The sequence below is a fragment of the Acipenser ruthenus genome, chromosome 11 (assembly GCF_902713425.1).
Source record: "Acipenser ruthenus chromosome 11, fAciRut3.2 maternal haplotype, whole genome shotgun sequence".
In the NCBI taxonomy this organism is placed as follows: Eukaryota; Metazoa; Chordata; class Actinopteri; order Acipenseriformes; family Acipenseridae; genus Acipenser; species Acipenser ruthenus.
In genome coordinates, this window is record NC_081199.1 from 809,845 (window position 1) to 829,457 (window position 19,613).

The 19,613-nt window shown below is 45.3% G+C and overlaps 1 protein-coding gene across 5 annotated transcripts; it reads left to right on the forward strand.

Moving 5' to 3' along the window:
• Nucleotides 1-19,345, forward strand: LOC117426836 (golgin subfamily A member 3-like). Of its 5 annotated transcripts, none has more exons than XM_059032728.1 (24): nucleotides 1-357; nucleotides 1,782-2,125; nucleotides 4,314-4,577; nucleotides 4,985-5,097; nucleotides 5,782-6,476; nucleotides 6,644-6,755; nucleotides 6,891-7,197; nucleotides 7,693-7,895; nucleotides 8,411-8,548; nucleotides 8,856-9,017; nucleotides 10,305-10,673; nucleotides 11,008-11,085; nucleotides 11,511-11,774; nucleotides 12,152-12,246; nucleotides 12,421-12,637; nucleotides 13,071-13,214; nucleotides 13,430-13,627; nucleotides 13,759-13,875; nucleotides 14,261-14,400; nucleotides 14,811-14,943; nucleotides 15,131-15,253; nucleotides 15,345-15,509; nucleotides 15,699-15,862; nucleotides 16,270-19,345. In XM_059032728.1, exons 2-24 carry the CDS (start codon nucleotides 2,011-2,013, stop codon nucleotides 16,499-16,501), a joined length of 4,548 nt encoding a protein of 1,515 aa, XP_058888711.1. In that variant the 5' UTR covers nucleotides 1-357; nucleotides 1,782-2,010; the 3' UTR covers nucleotides 16,502-19,345. The 5 variants fall into 5 exon arrangements, with proteins under 5 accessions (XP_058888711.1, XP_058888715.1, XP_058888712.1 ...); XM_059032732.1 differs by having other exon boundaries at nucleotides 4,314-4,454; XM_059032729.1 differs by having other exon boundaries at nucleotides 1-256.
• Nucleotides 19,346-19,613: the final 268 nt, after the last annotated feature.

Genomic DNA, 19,613 nt, shown 5'->3' on the forward strand with positions numbered 1-19,613 from the left:
ACCTTCAAGTGTACGAGTCGCTCTCTGCTCTCTGTCGCCCTCTTGTGGGCGCCTCGATCAGTTCCGCGGCTCAGCTGAGCGGAAGGTCCGTCCATTGGAAACTCGGGCTGCATTCTTGATGCGCTAGGAATCTCAATTCGACAGTGACGTTTTAAACATAGTTGTGTTCAGTTGCGCATTTTCTTTTAAATATATAAAAACGGTATTATTGTTATTATATATATTAAAAGTTTGAATATGCGATTAAGATATTAAGGTAAGTTAGTTTTAGAGTTTGTTTTTTTGTTGTTGCAGCACGGGAAGGAAACAAGGGCAGACAGGCAGCCACGTATAGCAACTGACAGAGGCGGCTGATGGGTTTGTAGAAATTGATTGTTTTTGAGATAATAAACAATACGTTAGTGAAAAAAAAACCTCATAAATCAGATTAGACGCGTATAGGACGTAACAGATAACTGTTAAGATGTATGAATTTACTGTACCTTCTATTCAGATATTATTGCTAATAATTATATATTTCACATTTCAATTTAATATGGACTTTTAAAGTCATATGTAACACACAGTAAAGGCACCTGTTTTGTATTTTACATTGATCCGTGTCTAGTTAATACTATGACGTTGTGTATATCTGTGTACCTGTCGTCCTAACTAACTGATCTGGACAAACCTTGTTTATGTATTTTTTTTTAAGAAGACACGCTAATTTGTGACAATTATATACATTTGTATGAATCTGTACATTGTTACAAGTTTTGTCAGTGATATCTCTTTTTTTGGCGGGGGTAATACAATTATGTAAGTTGTTAACGCTATTTGTCTGTGTATAGTATTGTTTGTTATTACTAGCGTCTCTTATGTACTGACTTGAAATAACGAGTTGCAAACAGTGTACGAGAGAGAGAGAGAGTGGGAGAGGCAGGGTCCTGTTTTTATCTCTAGAACAATTGGATTTAAACATCCAGCGATAACATTCTTTGCATGACGAGATAAATCAGTGTGACCTAACATCTGCTCGCAACAGACTGTATTTGCAATAGAAAAGTTTAAGAAATTGAAAGTTAAGGATGACAAAGAGGTTTGTTTACTTGATCCCTCCTTGGTGGAAAGTGGGATTAAGCTAAGCTTTGTGGATCACTGGCAACTAACTTCACCCCTCTTCCTGTGATCTGGAGCACAGAGAGTATTACCTGCCTGTCAATTCAACTGTAATAGGACACGCGATCAAAGATCGGACAGCCTTCACAGTGGTAAAGGGGTCTTCTGTCATTCCGTTGCATTATGAACGAATGCAGTGTAATTCTGAAACATTACTGTGTCATTAGTATGCTATTTAATATATAACCATTATAGTAAGTCATATAAAATAACTATAAGATGTAATACTTCTCAACTGTTCAATGCACTTCAAATCTGTCCACATTTTCTTGTTGAAATCGTCTGTAGTGCCACAATCCAACTGGTTTTGTAATTTAGATTGGGAAATTAAGATTATGCAGAATGTGCTGTCTACAGTATGGGGAAAGCTTCCTGTTTCGTGTATCTGTAAAGTATGGTAGGGAAGGATAATGTCATTGAAAGCAAGGATGAGTCTGATTAGCGGAGCGTGATGTAGGAATGCTCAGTGATGTCCCAAGCGGTAACTACATTGTTTTGGAGATCAAAGGGTTCAGGGGTTATTATTGGCAGCCGGTCCAGTTTACACAACCTAAAACAAACAGTCACAACACAGTAGAAAGGAATGCAACCATAACAGAGAACTGCCTTTCATTTTTTTCCAGGGAGCACAGGGTCCTGGTAATGGCTGGAGTATCTGATGGGTAGTATCCTGTCCTCCAGGTGTTTCGTACTGCAAGTGAAAATCAACCAAGTTTAAAATGGTTTGAGGAATTGAATCCGATGTTACACGCCCTCTGAAGCGACTGCGTCCAGTGGACAACAGTACAATATCTTCACACTGAAATACAGGGTTTAGCAAAGTGGCCGGTTTTATTGATTATCCTCGTCAAGATGGAAACTGTATCAGATCAACTAGACTCGGTGGGAAGTTCTGATGGGAACTCTGAATGTCTGTCAGAGCGCGGAATGCAGGAGAAGACACCCTGTGTGGGGGATGGACTAAACGGTGAGTTCAGCTTTCAGAAGCACTGTATTTTTTTTTTCTCTCATTTTGGAGTTGGACTCCGAGGGTGCACAGGTTCTGTTCTGCATTAAGTTGTACAGTATGCGATGTAAGTGAGGTTTTGGAAGAGGCATGGAAGCAGATGCCTGACTCTCCCTTACAGGACTGAATCTTCCTTTTGTTTTAATAATGGCATCCTTGACACATGCCTGCTGTTGCATGTGTCCGTTTCAATTAAAACCATTTAACACTAACGCCTTTGCACACTTTCAACCACATCACATTAGCGCTGTCCTGTCGTGTCCATTGTGAACACAAATCCTAATAACATTGTTTCTATTTCCTTTTGAGGTTAAAAACTTGGACAGTGCTCCCTGGTGAGAAATGGGATTATGGAGAAAAATAGGAGCTATGGGGAGGTAGGACAATGCAACAAAGGGTAGCCTTGTAACGATCCAGGCTGACAGTTGGGTTCATGTCTCTGCGTTATCATGTTAAACAGAAGGTCTGTTGTGAGACGGATTTAATTACTTTTTTTCAAACAATGGCTACCCTGTGTTGCTTCATCCTGCGGTTTAGCTAAGTACCAGTAATCAGTGTTTTCACTTTGCACCTCACAACACGAGAGATTGCAGTGATGGCAGCACCGAAACAAGACACCCTGGTGTGTGGAGTCGGAGCGCTGAAACGTCCACATGCGTTCTTCAGCAGCAGTGCCCGCTCAGTCCATTGTTGTTTCAGCACAGCTGTTTGCAGGTGTGAGCCTCTAAAAATAGTTGAGGCCCCGGGATGATCCTCCTGTAAGTTTGGAGTGTAACAGCCCAACGGGTAGTTCAGCAAATCGCTGAAGAGACGGAGGGCTGTCTTCCATGTGCTACTGAGGCACATTTTCAGTGAGAAGAATGTGAATGTAAACTATTCAGAAAAGTTTCTTTGTCATGTTTTTGTTTTACTGATACAATGTTTTGTTCCTCCCGTCTTGCCTTTTTATAGAAGAGGGCCATGAATCTTTAGCAATTCTCATATCATTGTCATGCTTTTTTAATAACTGTCATGTCTCGATCTGTGCTTCAAAAGAGGACGGGGTTCTTTTGTTTCTGACCTCGTTGAGCACTGCAGAGAACATACTTTTTTTTTATAGCAGTTCCTTTCCCTTGGCATTTGGAATTGCTAAAGCGTATCGGGGCTAACTCTCTAATGTACTTATTGGCATTGCTCCATTAAACATGCTGAACCTGCCTGTGGAAAGCATGACTTGACTTCCTCAGTTGCTGGCTTTAGTTAAAGAGTTTAGATTCTCTCTCTCTCACTGCCTGACGTGTTGATATAGACAGGCAGGTCCAGGGTGACTAGCGGAGCAGGGCGAAGGTTCCTGTCAAGTGTGCAGCTTGTTAATGTGTTTTATTCATGTCATATACGACGGTGGATGCCCAGGCTCTCGTGTCATGCACAAAGCTGCTGAGGTCTCTTTCTTGTCGGTGTTTCGCTCAGTCCTGACATGTCATTGAGCTGGCACTCGTCCAGGTATCGGGTTTCACACGAGAGAACATGAGAAGCTCAGAAGATCCAGTCATTCACGTGTGGTGCAAACAGGAAGGGAGTGGTCATTTACAGAAAAACAAGAATGGGATGTGCACTGGCAGCTGCTAGCTTTAGTTTAATTTGAGGAGCCTCTTCCTTTTTTCTTTTTGTTCGACTGCATTGTTTCTGACCGCATCCTCTACAGGCTATAAACAGCGCTTTGAAGAATAGTAATGCACCCTTTCTTATGCCAGTCAGTGGGGTGGCACTGCATCTGGGATCAGACTCTGTAAGGGTTGCAGTAAATAGTGAGTCGTAGATCTGTTTTTCTATAATGCTCATTTTCTCAGACTGTTGCCCTAACGGTCTGCTGCCACCAGTCCTGTTATTTCTGTGTGCATTTCTTTTGCTAAGGTTTTTACTGATTATCTTTAGATTATCAACACGTTACTGTTCTGTGGTGCTGTAGTACTGTATAAACTAAGAATACAGTTTTGTCATGTTTTACAGGTGTTTTCACAGACCCTGGTTGGCGCTAACCTTGGAGAACCTTACCTGGGTAGCATTCATTTAGTTGGGTCGTTGAAAAGCAGCCAGTAATGTTGCTCAGCAAACAAGGGTTAACCCCAGGTGCAGCTTAGCCAGTGCTGATCTACAGTTTTTGTTTCAGGTTCTGCTTTTAACCCAAACAAGGTGGCAAATGGAGACAAAGCCCTGGCTGCCATGGGTTCAGGCGGTGAAGGAGACATCACCCCGAACGGACCCCTGTCTCAGCTCCAGGAGAGCCCACAGAGCCAGGAGCCATCCTCAGGTGTGGCTGCTTTCCATCACAACCTAACGAAGTCTCAGGGAGCTAATTCTGAGGGCACTGTTCATAACAGGGACGCTTTGCAGTCTCTCAAACTAAGTCTACCCATGCAAGAAACTGAATTGTGTAAGCATCTGTGTAACCGACTGTCCCCCTTGTTGCTGTATCCCCCCTCTTTTGCTTTAAAGTCTGATAGTGCCTTTTAACTAAATTGCTTGTGGTGACACACAGAGTAATAGAGCTGTGCTTTGCTGATGCATAGCATGTTTCACACTATTAATACAACTCAGATTAATAAGGACAATCTGACAACCCGTCTTTCACTAAAATTGTGATCAGAGTTGTATGCAGTAAACAGCATCAGAAGCATACAAGTTTATATTATTACAAAAAGACATTTGCACAGACTTATTTCTGTCTCCTCAATAACCCCTTCTTGCCTTGCCGGTTCCCGATTGCATGGCATCACTAATTCTCTTATAGTTCCAAGGCTGGTGCCCCTGTGTGTGTTTAAGTGTTTGCTTTGCCTTTAGGTTCGACAGAGCCTTCCATGGAGCTGGAGAACGAGGAGCAGATCCGACTGCAGGCACGGAGACGCCTGGAGGAGCAGCTGAAACAGTATAGGGTCCAGAAGCACCAGCACAGGGTATCTATCTCAGTGCCGCCTGCAGGGTACATGTTTAACATGCCCGCTACATGAACACATTGTAACATTTCAGAAATGCATCCACTCCAAGACTGCAGGAGGGTTACTATTTAAGCAGTGTCAGTGTCTTATACTTTGGCGGCCATACCAAGTCAAAGAAATGTAGTCTTGAGTAGAGAAAACTCTCAGAATCCCTGATCAATTGCGGCAATGCATTCTACAGTCTATGAGTTTAGCAACCAAAAGCCTTTTCACACTGCCGACGCCTGTAGGGTGTAAATAATTCAGAACTATAATGACCTTGTAGGTTAAAAGCAGCCTCTTATAGTCCATTATAGGCCTGCATACCTGTAGATTCCTGACTCCAAGAGTGGGGGTTGGGAAATAGAAAAATATATGATGAGAGACATCAAAGGAGAGATGGCTATTTTAGTATAAAAATCTCTTCTCTCACTCTTGGTTGCTAATGCACAGTACACACAAGATCAATGCATCCTGAACGTGCTTTGAAAAAAAATGATACTGTACCACCAGTACTGTTCCTTAAAGCAAGAACTTGACATTTGCAGATTTATCAGCTTTAAAGATAAATCTGTGTTACATGTGGTATCTGAGACTTTCTCTAAAACATGCATGATTGTACATTTTATAGTCTTACCTTCCCAAATGTGCATCGTCTTTCAGTCACACCATTCAACCCCGAAAAACCGTCTCTCGAGTACGCTGGACCCAGAGCTGATGCTGCACCCCGATGCTCTCCCCCGGGCGAACACCACCTCCATGACCACGGAGTACTCCTTCATGCGGACCAGCGTCCCCCGGGGGCCCAAACTGGGGAGCCTGGGGATCCCTCCGCCCGCTAAGGAGAAAAAGAAGTCTTCAAAATCCTCCGGCTCCAGCAGGATCCGCTCCCTGGCAGACTACAAGGAGCTGGACGCTGGGAGCAGCAGCAGCAGCAGCAGCGCGAGGTCACAGGCAGCAGGGGACAGGACCCAGGGATCCCTGCATTCAAGCAGGAGCTCCACGTCAGTCGTGTCGGAGGTCAGCCTGGCCTCGGAGACGGAGGAGCGGCTGGAGACCTCCTTGCAGATGAGGGACAGCGTTTCGGAGCTCGACGGCAGTGAATCTCGGGCCCGGCATGACGGTAATGAGAGTGACAGCTCCTCATACAGCAGTGCCTCCGTGGCCGGGGGCGGCTTCAGCATGCTGTCGTCAGAGGGGAGCCGGCAGAGGGACTGGGGAGAGATCGCCCCGGAGGCTGTGGGGCAGTACCCCTCTCTGCAGGAGGTCCTGCAGGCTGCCACGGACGAACTGCACCTGCTGGCTCAGGAACAAGAGATGAACGGAGTGCGGAGCCGCAGGGACAGTATTTCTAGCAGGTAATAATAATAGTTTTAGTAAAGGCTTGGATTATTCAGAACAACATCTGTTTGTGTGTGTGGGTTGAAGTACCGGCGAAGTTTGAGGAAAATGGGCTGATGGTTTTCTGGAACAGAGTTAAAATTTCTCTCTTTTTTTTTTTTTTCCCCCCGCTGTGGATTTGAAGTGTGTCCTTAGGAAGCTCTGTAATAGGAAGCCATGATGAAATGCTGCAGGTCCTGAAGGAGAAGATGAGGCTGGAAGGGCAGCTGGAGTCTCTGTCAGCAGAAGCCAGTCAGGTTAGTGCCTGTCTTTACAGAATCGCTCTTCGTTCCAAAGGCTTCAGTGTTTTTTGGCTCGCAGGCTTGTGTATGAGTCCAAACTCCCTGATTGTCCCAGCGATGCTGATGCTGACGCGGATGCTCTCCCTACAGGCTCTGAAGGAGAAGACGGAGCTGCAGGCCCAGCTGGCCTCGGTGAACGCTCAGCTCCAGGCCCAGCTGGAGCAGAACCAGGTCAGTCAGCAGACCCAGAGCAACCTCACCTTGGAGGTGGGGAACCTGCGGCAGAACTGCTCCGAGCTGGAGAGAGCCATGAGCGAGCTGCAGGGCAGCCTGGAGGCCAAGAACGGCAGCCTGGCCTCCCTGAGCAACGACCTGCAGGTGGCGGAGGAGCAGTACCAGAGGCTCCTGGGCAAGGTGGAGGAAATGCAGCAGAGCATCTCCTCCAGGGACAACACTGGTGAGGAGCTGAGCAGAACCGCTCTTATAGAACACACCCCTGATACTTCCTCCAGTCAAATCAGACGTGTCCCTCGAGTTACACCCCCACTCCCTGATACTTCCTCTAGTCAAATCAGACGTGTCCCTCGAGTTACACCCCCACTCCCTGATACTTCCTCTAGTCAAATCAGACGTGTCCCTCGAGTTACACCCCCACTCCCTGATACTTCCTCTAGTCAACTCATTTACAAGGGGGTCCTGGAAAATAATTTAAAAAAAGACCATTGCACTGTATAAAAAAACAATTACAATGCACAAACTACACAATAAAAAGCATGTGTGGTTCAAACTTAATCAGCACCATAGACCTAAGAATATTATAAATAAGGTGCTAAAACAACAGGCATTTGTGCCGGCACCTATGCGTTTGTTTGTCTGGTTGACTGTATTTCCATGGTTTATTCCAATCACCTGCTGGACAGGAGCTTCAGTCTCAACCCTTTTTCTTGTGCAGTTCAGCAGCTCCGGCAGCAGATGGGTGCCCTGCAAGCCCAGCTCCTGCAGGTGCAGTCAGAGCGCAGCACGCTGGTGAGCAGGCTGAAGACCTTGCAGTCAGAGATCAGCTCCCTGCAGCACGTGCGCCAGTGGTACCAGCAGCAGCTCACCCTGGCCCAGGAGGCCCGGGTCCGACTGCAGAGCGAAATGGCCAACATCCAGGTAAGCACCGGGGATTGGCTGCATTATAAAATCATTTGCAAGATTTAAGTCCTACTCTTTTTTTTTTTGTTTTTAATTAGTGGTGAGTTTAATAAAATGCATGGAGTACAGTTTCTGATAATTATTTCTGTTGCTAACTGGACTCAAATTACACAGAGACCTAGTTATGTGTAGTTTAAGGGTAGACTGCTTAAATGCTAACAGCTTCAAAAATGCTATTTAAGATTACGATTTGGATTGACATTGCTCAGAACATTAGTAAGAAACTGGATCCACAAGAAACATAATTTAATTTAAGATAAAGCTGTAAAATTCAAACCAGTCTTGAAATGAAATGTGTGCTAATGTTCATTGGATTCACGTTTGTTTTTAGTTTTTTTTTTATCCTTCGTATCAAACTTGTAAAAGGTCAGTGAAATCCTCAGACGAGTCGGTTCTACACACGTGTTCAATGGTAAGGCAAACCCGCAGGAGCCTTTGATATTCAATTCTGACCCTTGTTTTGTGTTGCCCAGGCTGGCCAGATGACCCAGACAGGGGTGCTGGAACACCTTAAACTGGAGAATGTGACGTTATCCCATGAGCTGACAGAGACCCAGCAACGATCCATCAAGGAGAAAGAGCGAATCGCTGTGCAACTCCAGAACATTGAGGTAAAACATCTACTGGTGTTTTCAGAGATTGCAATCAATATAACATATATAGACTACAGCTTTCAGAAAATATGCAATACGAACAAGGAGGAAATAGTCCAAATAGTAGATAAAAGCAGTGAGCAATTCCGAGGTGTAACGATATTCTGATACAGTCATTTACTAATAAAATACAAAAAACAAACCCAAGTACTTTAAATGTGCCTCTGTGTAAAATGTTCCCTGCTTGTTCATCGACATGTATAAATGACATGGGGAGCGTTCACGGTGCTGGTTGGTTATGAGAGCATTTCGCTGGGTCTCCCAGGCTGACATGCTGGACCAAGACGCTGCGTACCGTCAGATCCAGGAGGCCAAGTCCATGGTGGAGGAAGACCTGCACCACAAACTGGAAGAGTTAGAAGAGGAGAGGGATGTCCTGCAGAGGCTGGCCAGCTCTGCCAACACAGTGGAGAGGGAGCTGGAGCAGGTACGTGGCACAGTGGAGAGGGAGCTGGAGCAGGTACGTGGCACAGTGGAGAGGGAGCTGGAGCAGGTACGTGGCACAGTGGAGAGGGAGCTGGATCAGGTACGTGGCACAGTGGAGAGGGAGCTGGAGCAGGTACGTGGCACAGTGGAGAGGGAGCCGGAGCAGGTACGTGGCACAGTGGAGAGGGAGCCGGAGCAGGTACGTGGCACAGTGGAGAGGGAGCCGGAGCAGGTACGTGGCACAGTGGAGAGGGAGCCGGAGCAGGTACGTGGCACAGTGGAGAGGGAGCCGGAGCAGGTACGTGGCACAGTGGAGAGGGAGCCGGAGCAGGTACGTGGCACAGTGGAGAGGGAGCCGGAGCAGGTACGTGGCACAGTGGAGAGGGAGCCGGAGCAGGTACGTGGCACAGTGGAGAGGGAGCCGGAGCAGGTACGTGGCACAGTGGAGAGGGAGCCGGAGCAGGTACGTGGCACAGTGGAGAGGGAGCCGGAGCAGGTACGTGGCACAGTGGAGAGGGAGCCGGAGCAGGTACGTGGCACAGTGGAGAGGGAGCCGGAGCAGGTACGTGGCACAGTGGAGAGGGAGCCGGAGCAGGTACGTGGCACAGTGGAGAGGGAGCCGGAGCAGGTACGTGGCACCGTGGAGAGGGAGCCGGAGCAGGTACGTGGCACAGTGGAGAGGGAGCCGGAGCAGGTACGTGGCACAGTGGAGAGGGAGCCGGAGCAGGTACGTGGCACAGTGGAGAGGGAGCCGGAGCAGGTACGTGGCACAGTGGAGAGGGAGCCGGAGCAGGTACGTGGCACAGTGGAGAGGGAGCCGGAGCAGGTACGTGGCACAGTGGAGAGGGAGCCGGAGCAGGTACGTGGCACAGTGGAGAGGAAGCCGGAGCAGGTACGTGGCACAGTGGAGAGGGAGCCGGAGCAGGTACGTGGCACAGTGGAGAGGGAGCTGGGTGACCAGTGTCCTGGAGTCTATTCCTTAACTCTTGTCCAGAAATAATCATTGCGACAAAGAAACCTGTGACTCAGTTATATGATTGTACATACTGTCACTAACGGGATTGTTTTAGAATGTGCAGCAGCTGTAAAAACCATGCCCACTCAAAGACACTCACACCTTTGAAGCAAAAGTCATGCCCGTGTGTAAATTATCCCATAAATTAACTGTGAAGTTAATCTCTGATACTTTGTTACTTTTTTGTGACTTGCTCAATATTCAGTTTTGTTCCATAACACATTTACCATAATATTCACCCTGATATATTTGAATGTTAATTTTGGTACATAGGTGAAGCTGGCTCTCACTCAGAAGGACCTGCAGCTGGAGGCTGTGCAGCAGGAGCACTTGGATCTGATGAAGCAGCTCACCCTGGCCCAGGAGGCTCTGCACACCAAGGAGCAGTCTCTGAACGGGCTGCAGGCGCGCTACGAGGAGCTGGAAGCACAGCTCTCCGAGCTGCAGGGCGAAGCCGGCGCCCAGGACCACACCATCCAGTCCCTGCAGAACGACAAGATCGTCCTGGAGGTGGCGCTGCAGGCGGCGCGGGCTGAGCAGGAGGGGCTGGACGAGGGGGCCCGGCGGCTCGGGGAGGGGGCCGAGGCAGCTTTGGAAATCCTGGAGCAGCTCAGACAGGAGGTCAAAGTCAAGGCCACTCAGGTACACAGACACTGTCTCACACACACACACATTCAGACACGCACAGGATCAGTGGCTCAACATGTTGCCAAGAACAGCTGGAAAAGCTAGTGTGCAGTAAAGAGTTTCCTTCCCTGTGCACATGGTCACGCCTTGTACCTACCATGAATGAACCTTAAAACTAGATCTAATAACTAGTAACAAGATAGTAACACACCTACTATGATTTACTGTGTGGATCGATTTTTGCGTGTGTAGCTCTACTTGTGGAGTCGGGACCAATCTTAGTTTTTTTCTTTTGAATCTTAAAACGAGAATGTTTTCATTAATCTTTTATTAATTTTTTTTCTCAAAGATTGAAGGTATGCAGCATGAGAACAGCAGCCTGAAGAAGCAAACTCGGAAACTAAAAGAGCAATACCTCCAGCAAAAAGTAAGTGCTCAAAATACACCCATAAAGAATAGGAACAGAAGCTTTCACTGCTGCGCTGTGCAGTTTAGCCGCAGTCAACTATGAGGACGGTTTCATTCGTTGTCAGTTTTACTGGCTGTAAATGGTCACAGGCTGATGGGCAGAAACTTTTTTTACTATCACTAACTGTGCAGAAAGGTTCCTCAGTGGCTCCGTGGCTCGTCTGGTTGGAGCACTACAGAGTGCAAACAAGGTGAGGGAAGAAAGATTCAGGAGTCTGGTAACATTTGTTGCTTAGGTTCCATCTTGTTGAGGTGGCATTCAAACCGGGCGATTCAAACACTGTGAAGCAAAACAGAATCTCAGCATGCGTGTTAGCTGGGGGGGGCCCGTGCAATGCAAAGGAACCAGTCCAGCACCTGGTTCACAAAGGCTTTGTCCTGCAGGTCATGGTGGAAGCCTATCGGCGGGACGCCAGCTCTAAGGATCAGCTGATCAGCGAGTTGAAAGCCACGAAGAAGAGGCTGAACTCGGAGGTGAAGGGGTTAAAGCAGGAGCTGCTGAACGCGCAAGGGGAGAGGAAGGGTGCGGAGCTGGAGCAGTCCCGGCTGGGCAAGGAGGTGGCCCGGGTCCAGCAGCAGATGACCAGTCTGCAAACACATCTGGAGAGCGCGCAGAGAGAGAGAGACCAGCTAGAGCTCCAGCTTCAGGTACAGGATCTAGAGAGGGTTCAACACTGAGCCTGTAGACGAGGTGCGAGGATAAAACAAAAAGAAAGAATAAAGGCAGCCAATAAAACTACTAAACCACAAGTATACACGGCTCAGACGTGGGATTGTGGGGCTTGTGAGTGGTATGAACTTTCGTATGTGTTTTAGAGTTAGAAGCAAGGTTTTAAAAACAATTGGAGTAACAATGATCTGTTTGCCGTTCTGTAACTATGGAATGCCAGTTTTCATTATACCTGCTCGTACATTAAATAACAGTAATAATAATCTTACGTGTGCTCTTTTGGCACACTGACCACTGTTTTTACCCAGATATTGCTGAAAGCTACCTAGAATTCATTGAACTCTTATATTTGCAGTCAGTGCAGATTGACCAAGGTCAGCTCGCATCCGTGACAGAGGAGAACGCAGAGCTGAGGAAACAGGTGGAGCAAATGCAACAAGAAGCCAAAAAGTGAGTTTTTGCAACAATAGCTGGTTCCTTATGTACTCGGCAAGTGTATTTTATCTGTATACTTTACAATTCAGCAGCACGCAGTCAAGTTTTGTAACTGGAGCTGCCTGCTGTGGATTAAAACATTACAACATGCGAGCAGTTTAATTCCCACACTGTGTTTGTTTTGTACAGGGCTATCTCAGAGCAGAAGGTGAGAATGAAGAGGCTGGGGACAGACCTGACGAGTGCCCAGAAAGACATGAAGGTGAAGCACAAGGCTTACGAGAACGCAGTGGGGATCCTGAGCCGGAGACTGCAGGAAGCCCTGACAGCCAAGGAGACGGCAGAGGCTGAGCTGAGCAAACTGAAAGCACAGGTCACAGATGGGGGGAGCAGCCAGGCACTGCAGGTATACCACTAAACCTCTCCGTTTCAATAGATTTATATCACATTTTCATAGGTACGTGTATCTAAATGTTCAGCTGCACAATCTTCGACGGAGACGAGAAATGCGCCGGATATGCTAAATCGACAGTTTTATTTTAGAACTGAATAACTAAAGGCTGGTTCATGCTTCAGGCTTGCGACCGTCGCTGAGGGTGATTTCTAGTCTTGAGTCGTGCGAAGGGGACTGGTCTCCAGAGCGTCACACAAAACATCTCCTGCTGGTTCCAAGAATGAACCAGCCTGTAGGCAGTAACACTAAGCGACTGATACTGTATTTGCAGATTTCTTTTCTCTGTATAAACTTCTGTTGGCTATTTCTTGGAGTCGATTTGAAACGTCGGAGAAGCTCTTTTAGTAGGTGTGTGTGTTTTTAAGGTTGTGCTCCCCGATTGCAGGACAAGATCGAGGCTCTGCAGACAGAGCTGCAGACAGTCACCCACAGCAAGGCCATGCTGGAGAAAGAGCTGCAGGAAGTGATCTCGCTCACTAGCCAGGAGCTGGAGGAGTACCAGGAAAAGGTCCTCGAGTTAGAGGACGAGGTAAGACTGGTTCCTACTGCTGAGGAGTGAGACTTGAACTTCAAACTGTAAGCACGTTCTGTATTAACCCATTTCAGATTTATTTTAAACTTGAAGAAATACAAAGTAAACTAGATCTTACAGCAAAACAACCAACGGAGGTGTTTGTTATAAAATATGTACTACAACGATATCTGAGCTGAGTGTAATGCATTTTTTTATTTATGTGTTTAAAGCTCCAGGAATCCCGAGGGTTCAAGAAAAGGATTCGGCGTCTGGAAGAGCACAATAAGAAGCTGTCATTGGAGCTGGAACATGAGCGAGGGAAGCTGGCTGGACTGGGGCAGTCCCACACTGCACTGCGGGAGCATGCTAACATCCTGGAGACTGCCCTGGCCAGGAGGGAGGCAGACCTGATGCAGCTCAATCTGCAGGTTTGTCCTCTGTGAGGAATGTAGACAGAGACCTGCACACCTGTGCTAGGATCTGGAAGTTTGTTTGAAGTTTTATTTGACTTCATGACTCTGGTAGACTTCATCAGGTGTGTGTCTCTCTCTCTCTGCAGGTTCAAGCAGTTTTGAAACGGAAAGAGCAGGAAGACCAGCAGATGAAAGAACTCGTTCAGAGGTTACAGGCAGCCTTGGAGAAAGAAAAAGCCAGTGTGGGCGACCTCAAGCAGCAGGTAAGGAGGTGTGAACTGGGATGTGAGGAGTGTTGGGTCTAGTGCAAGCTTATTCACTGGACAGCCCGTCCATGGAGCGAATGGCTACCTGCTGTAATCCGGGTGGACATGACAATACAATACAATGCAATAGAGATGGTCCGGGATGCATTCGCATCTTGATGAAATACAGGCAGTCCTTGTAGTTTCATACACTGTTGTTTCTGTTTTTAATATAACCCCTAACTAACTCAAACTAAATGCAGTGACCCTGCTTCTGATAGACAGGCCAATGACTCCGAAGGCTTTACCTTGTGGCGCTTGTATGGCAGAATGAAGACAGCATGAGTACTCCTCCTTGCCTGGGTGGAGCACGCAGGGGCTCACCGGTCTCTGTGTTTCACAGGTCGCCACTGTGAAAGCTGAAGCCGCGCATAACCGACGGCACTACAGAGCGGCGGCGCTGGAGCTCAGCGAGGTCAAGAAGGAGCTGCAAGCCAAAGAACAGCTTTTCAAAGTGCTGCAAATCGAAGCAGACAAACTGCAGTGAGTTCACGTCTTCTCTTCACATCTGGACATCAGCACAGCAACTGCAGGGTTCCCAGTAGTTGCTTTTATTTTCAGTGTTTTATTTTGCGTGAATCCTTTGTCGTTCTTTGGGTACAGTAACATATTTTGACCAAACACATCATGCAATGCAATACTAAAAAAAAAAAAAAAAAAAAAAAATACAAAAAGGGGTTTTGGCAGCCACAGTTTTGCCTTTAATTCACGAAATGTATTTAATTGAATACAAATTCATACTGATTGTTGTTTCACTCATACACAGTGTTGGGGAGCACTTAGCAAGTGTTCGCGTGATGTTTCAAGCTGGCATGGTGATTCGGTAGAAATTGTTGTTTAGATTGAATGTAATTGCAGCTCCCTTAACCCTCCGTGTTCTCCCGTGTTCCCAGGGCACAGGACGAGAGGCATTCCCAGGAGGTGACTCTGTTCCAGCAGGAGCTGGGGGAGGCAAACTCCCAGTTACAGCTCCTACAGAAACAGCTGGAGGAGCAGCAAAGCAAACAGCCTGTCACAACCCAGGAGGTGTGGACCGGAACCCCCCCAGGGCTTTCTCAAATACTGCTGTTGTTTATTTTTACATTAGAGAACTTGTCTGACCTGGGGCGATGTTAATGAAATGCAGCTAACGAATAATTCGTTTTCATGATGCGCTGTTTAATGGAGGGTCTAGAAAATCACACTTAATTTTTTTGAAATCTTTTTCTGATAGGTGGAAGACTTGAAGTGGGAGGTGGAGCAGAAGGAGCGTGAGATTGAGGCTCAGAAGCAGCAGCTGGAAATGACAGAGCAGCGAAGCCACAAGGAACTGGAGGGCTTCCAGGCGAGTCTGCAGGTAGGGGGAGCACCTTTACACCATGGCTTAGCTTCCGAATCCCTGCTCACGTCAATGCAATAGAAACACCATGAACACTGTTTTGTTTCAGGGCATCAAGGCAGAGCTGGATGTTGTGCAGGAGGAGCTGACGGGTACCAGGAAAGACAAGTTCATGCTTCAGGCTAAAGTGGTGGAACTCAGAAACAGCATGAAGACTCTACTGCAGCAGAACCAGCAGCTGAAACTGGAGCTGAAGCAGAGCAGGAACAGAAAGGTAAGCAGTCCTCCGTGCTCACTCCAGACAGGCCATGGCAGTCCTCCGTTCTGGGGCAATATTGGAACAAAAAATAATAATAATAATTAAAAAACCTTTCCACAATTGCTACTTTTTTACATAAAAATTCAAATTGACATTTGATCTGCGTGCTTATAGCGTTTTATTATACCTTCCCTCTCTCGTTAGCGGATGGAGCTGAAGGGAGATACAAGCATGTCCAATCCAGTCACACCAGTGAAGATCCCAGACTGTCCCGTCCCAGCGTCTCTGCTGGAGGAGCTCCTGAAGCCCCCCACCTCCGTGAGCAAGGAGCCCCTCAGCAACCTGCACCACTGCCTCAGACAGCTCAAGTAGGATATATTTACTATTGCAGCAGCTTCAGCATGTTTCAGTTTAGGAAATCAAGGTCAGCTAAAATAACACTTTGTAGTGTGTGTTGAACTCTTTATAGTTAACAACACTAAAGCAATTTACTATTAGGGTTTTATAATACAGTATGAGTTTCAAACCAACGAGTATGTCTACATTTGGAAGTCGTTATCTGAATTGCTTTTAATTACAATTATTTAGCCCCTTTTGGCTGGTTTCACACACCCTGATTAGCACTAATCTGGGACTGCCTTACCTGACTTAACATTGGGTAGTCCATGATTAGTTTTAATCGAAGTCTGTAAAACCAGCAGTTTATGTATATAAAGATTCCCGCTATCCCAAAATGTGTTTGTGATTCCCCTTGCTTTTGATTTGACTCCGCAAGGCAGGAGATGGACAGCCTGCAGAAGCAGATGGAGGAGCACACAGTGACCGTGCACGAGTCCATGACGTCCTGGACTAACATGGAAGGACAGCTCATGGGACTGCCTGCTGCCAGCAACTTGACAGCTGGAGACGAGCAGAGCGAAAGCGAGAGCGAGAGCGCACAGAGCACACCAGCCGTGGAGCTGAACCACAGCGGCTGTGCCAGGGAGGAGGCAGCACAGCAGTCCTAACACCCAGGGCTGCGGAGTGGACATGTTTTACTTCTCTTTCTGTTTCGTTTGGTTTTTCTTTAAACTTGCTAATTTATTAATTGTTTAACATACTGCTGATTTTTTTATGATTTGTTTTATTATTATTATTATTTCTAAGAAATGTTTAACTCTGTTGTTCATGACTACAACCCCCCCTTTTTTTTTTTTAATTTAATTGTTGTAAAAGTTTAAGCTTATTCACAGGACTTGGGTTGGCTGAATCTAGGCTCAGTAACAGTGGAAATGTGTTGGTGCACAAGCAGATTCTCTCCCATGCTTATCCATGCTGTTTGTCCTATGTATTGTAGCCCTAGCATGCGGAGGCAACACGTTCCAGTCATTATTCAATCCAGTTCATTTTGATGAAATGTAGTATTGTCTTAATGCAAAGCCCAGTAGCCTGGTGTCAGGCTAGAGCTGACTAACTCAGTAAGGTTGTTTGTAAAGCTGATCTTCTCCTTAAGAGCAGATTTACAAAAGGGTAACATTTTGAATTCATGTGTGTATTTCTCAGTTTATTTTAATCATTGAGGTGAAGTTCAGCACAATACTTGAATCAGTATTTCTTTTACCAAAACAATTGAGAGCTGTTACCAAACTGACTTCTACCGCATGAAGTCATGAGCATCTACTACTGCTTTTAATATGTGCATATTAGGCTGTCTTCAAACTGCTCCCAACTTTTCATTTGTTAGGTAGGGCTGAGGGGATATAAGCTCCAAAATGACACTCATGAAAATATTGTTTATATATAAATCTGCGTCTACTTGCACAAAAAAAAAAGATTAAATAATTTATGTTGGGAAGAAATGGGATAGCCTTTAGTCTTGGGTATCTTATTTAATATGGGTACAATTACAATGTAGTTTATTTTGTATCCCAGGCCAGTTTCAGGTCATTCTTCAAGCTCCTCTGTATCTGTAGTAAGAGTCTGTCCAGCTACAGAAGCATGCTTTATGTAAAAACAAAGCAAAACCAATTGTGTAAGAAAAAAAAATTGATTCTACAAATGAAAGGTACTCTTTTAATTTATTACAAAATTTTAATGTTATGTTTATTTTGTTTATAGTTTTTTTTTTTTTTTAAATACAGATATATTTAACCAATAGAATAGATAATCTATCCAGACTTGTTAACTCGTACGCGGTCCTTTTCACTGTTTTGTACAGAGTCGTACATTTGTGAAGGGGTCTGGTGTGGGGTGAGCTTCAAAAAGAAGAGTCTGGTTGGTATATATTCTGCTGTGTGGAAGTATTGTCCTCTCCTCGATATTATACAGTAGCTAGCATAGTCTGATCTGAACTATTTCAATATGATAGACAATATGTGCTTTAAATTGGAGTATTGAAACGAGAGATGTGTATCATATGGGTACATTTACTCTCAATGCTGAGATATTCTGTGGTCATCCAGGCCACTTTAGAATGAAAAGCAGCAAATGTATTGATAGGATAAGGGAAATATATGAAGAGAAATCTCTTCGGTGGCACATATTGCCACAGGGGGGCGCCACCAACACATTAGCTGTGGTGAATGCATTTGCTTCTCTGCCATGCACATGTTGCTTCCTGTATCTAAGAAGCATGTGTTCCCTTCCAGGCTTGTTTTCACAAACAGTCTTTGTCCTGCCCAGATCCACTGTCATCCTGCTCTGTATGTAATGTAATGTACGCTAACATTGCAAGTGTCAACAGATGAATCTGCCTTACTGGAATACTGTATACTGTAGAAACAATTCCTAACCCCAGATCTCAACTCTTTCGTGTGTACTTTCCTTGTGGTGTATGTTGGTTGTCTTAGAGGTGTGCTTTCGTGTTCACCAAAATCACACCCTGTGAGCTCAGAAAGTGGACAATTCTACTCATGTTTGTGTATTTTTGTTTAGATTGCATAACTCAAGGGATTTGCGAAAAATGTAACCCCTTTAAAAACCATTTACTGACCTGTTATATATTTGGAGTAGTGTTCTGAAAAGGGAACGTTACTGTGGCTTACCAAAGATATGGAAGAAGAACAGAGTAAAATGTTTTGTTGAGATCCTAAGATAATATATATTTTTTTCTCTCCATGTCCTCAGTGAGCCACAGTACAATACTAAAGATTTGTTGTAAGCATCCAGTGGTAGTTTTAAAAAGAAACGAGATTAATAAAATTAGACCAACGTGTTGAGTCTGCTGAAAGCAGTAGAAGTTTTCTTGGAAGTGTTATCCTCTAATATTATAATCAAGTTTATTTTTTTGGTGCCAGAGTATTCTAAAGTTATTGGTGAGTGGCTGTAGACGTTTTTGCATGTCTTTTAAGCTTAAGATTCAAGTGTTCCTTTTCCTCCCTAGCCCGATGGAGGGCAAAGTGTTCATTGCCTCAGTGTAATCATTGCCTTCCATCTACGAAGTACTTTAACTCTGTACATTGGCTCTGCTCCATTCCCTAAAGAGGATGCAAGAGACCAGAAATACACATGTACCGTATATGACTTTATGATAAAGACTTGACTGACTTCTAGAAGGGGCTCGTTGTGATTTCAATAGGATGCTGCATACTGAATGTCTGTACAATGATCCTGCTGTTTGTCTCTGTTGTGGTATGGGGGTGTAGTGTGTATAGTTCTTAAGAATGTTAATTCTGTAATCCAAGTTCCTTTCGAAAAAAAGAAAAAAGAAAGTTTGCCTTTATTGAACTATTAAAACTGCATAAACCTTCCCTGACACTGAGAAAGACACCGTGTACAGTTAAAAAAAAAGAAAAAGAAAGGTTATGCATGTTAATAAAACTGAAGACGAATTCCTCAAGCTTTGTGCAATAAACTATTTTTCGGTAATAGTTTTTAATGTTGTTTTCTTTGTATTATTATTATTATTATTATTTTAAAAAAACTGATTATGTTGCATTGGGACTGTCTTGTGTCTGGATAACATTTGAAATCTACTTTTGATGGGAAAACATTTAAACTGGGGGTATGTTAAGCTCATGCAAAATGTAACCCGCTAATCTTTCAAGGGTTCCAATGTCTTTGTTTTGCTGAATCAAGTGGAAAGCAAATATTCTGGGGTTCAGTGATCCCGATGCCTCCTCACGAATGCATATTTTACTT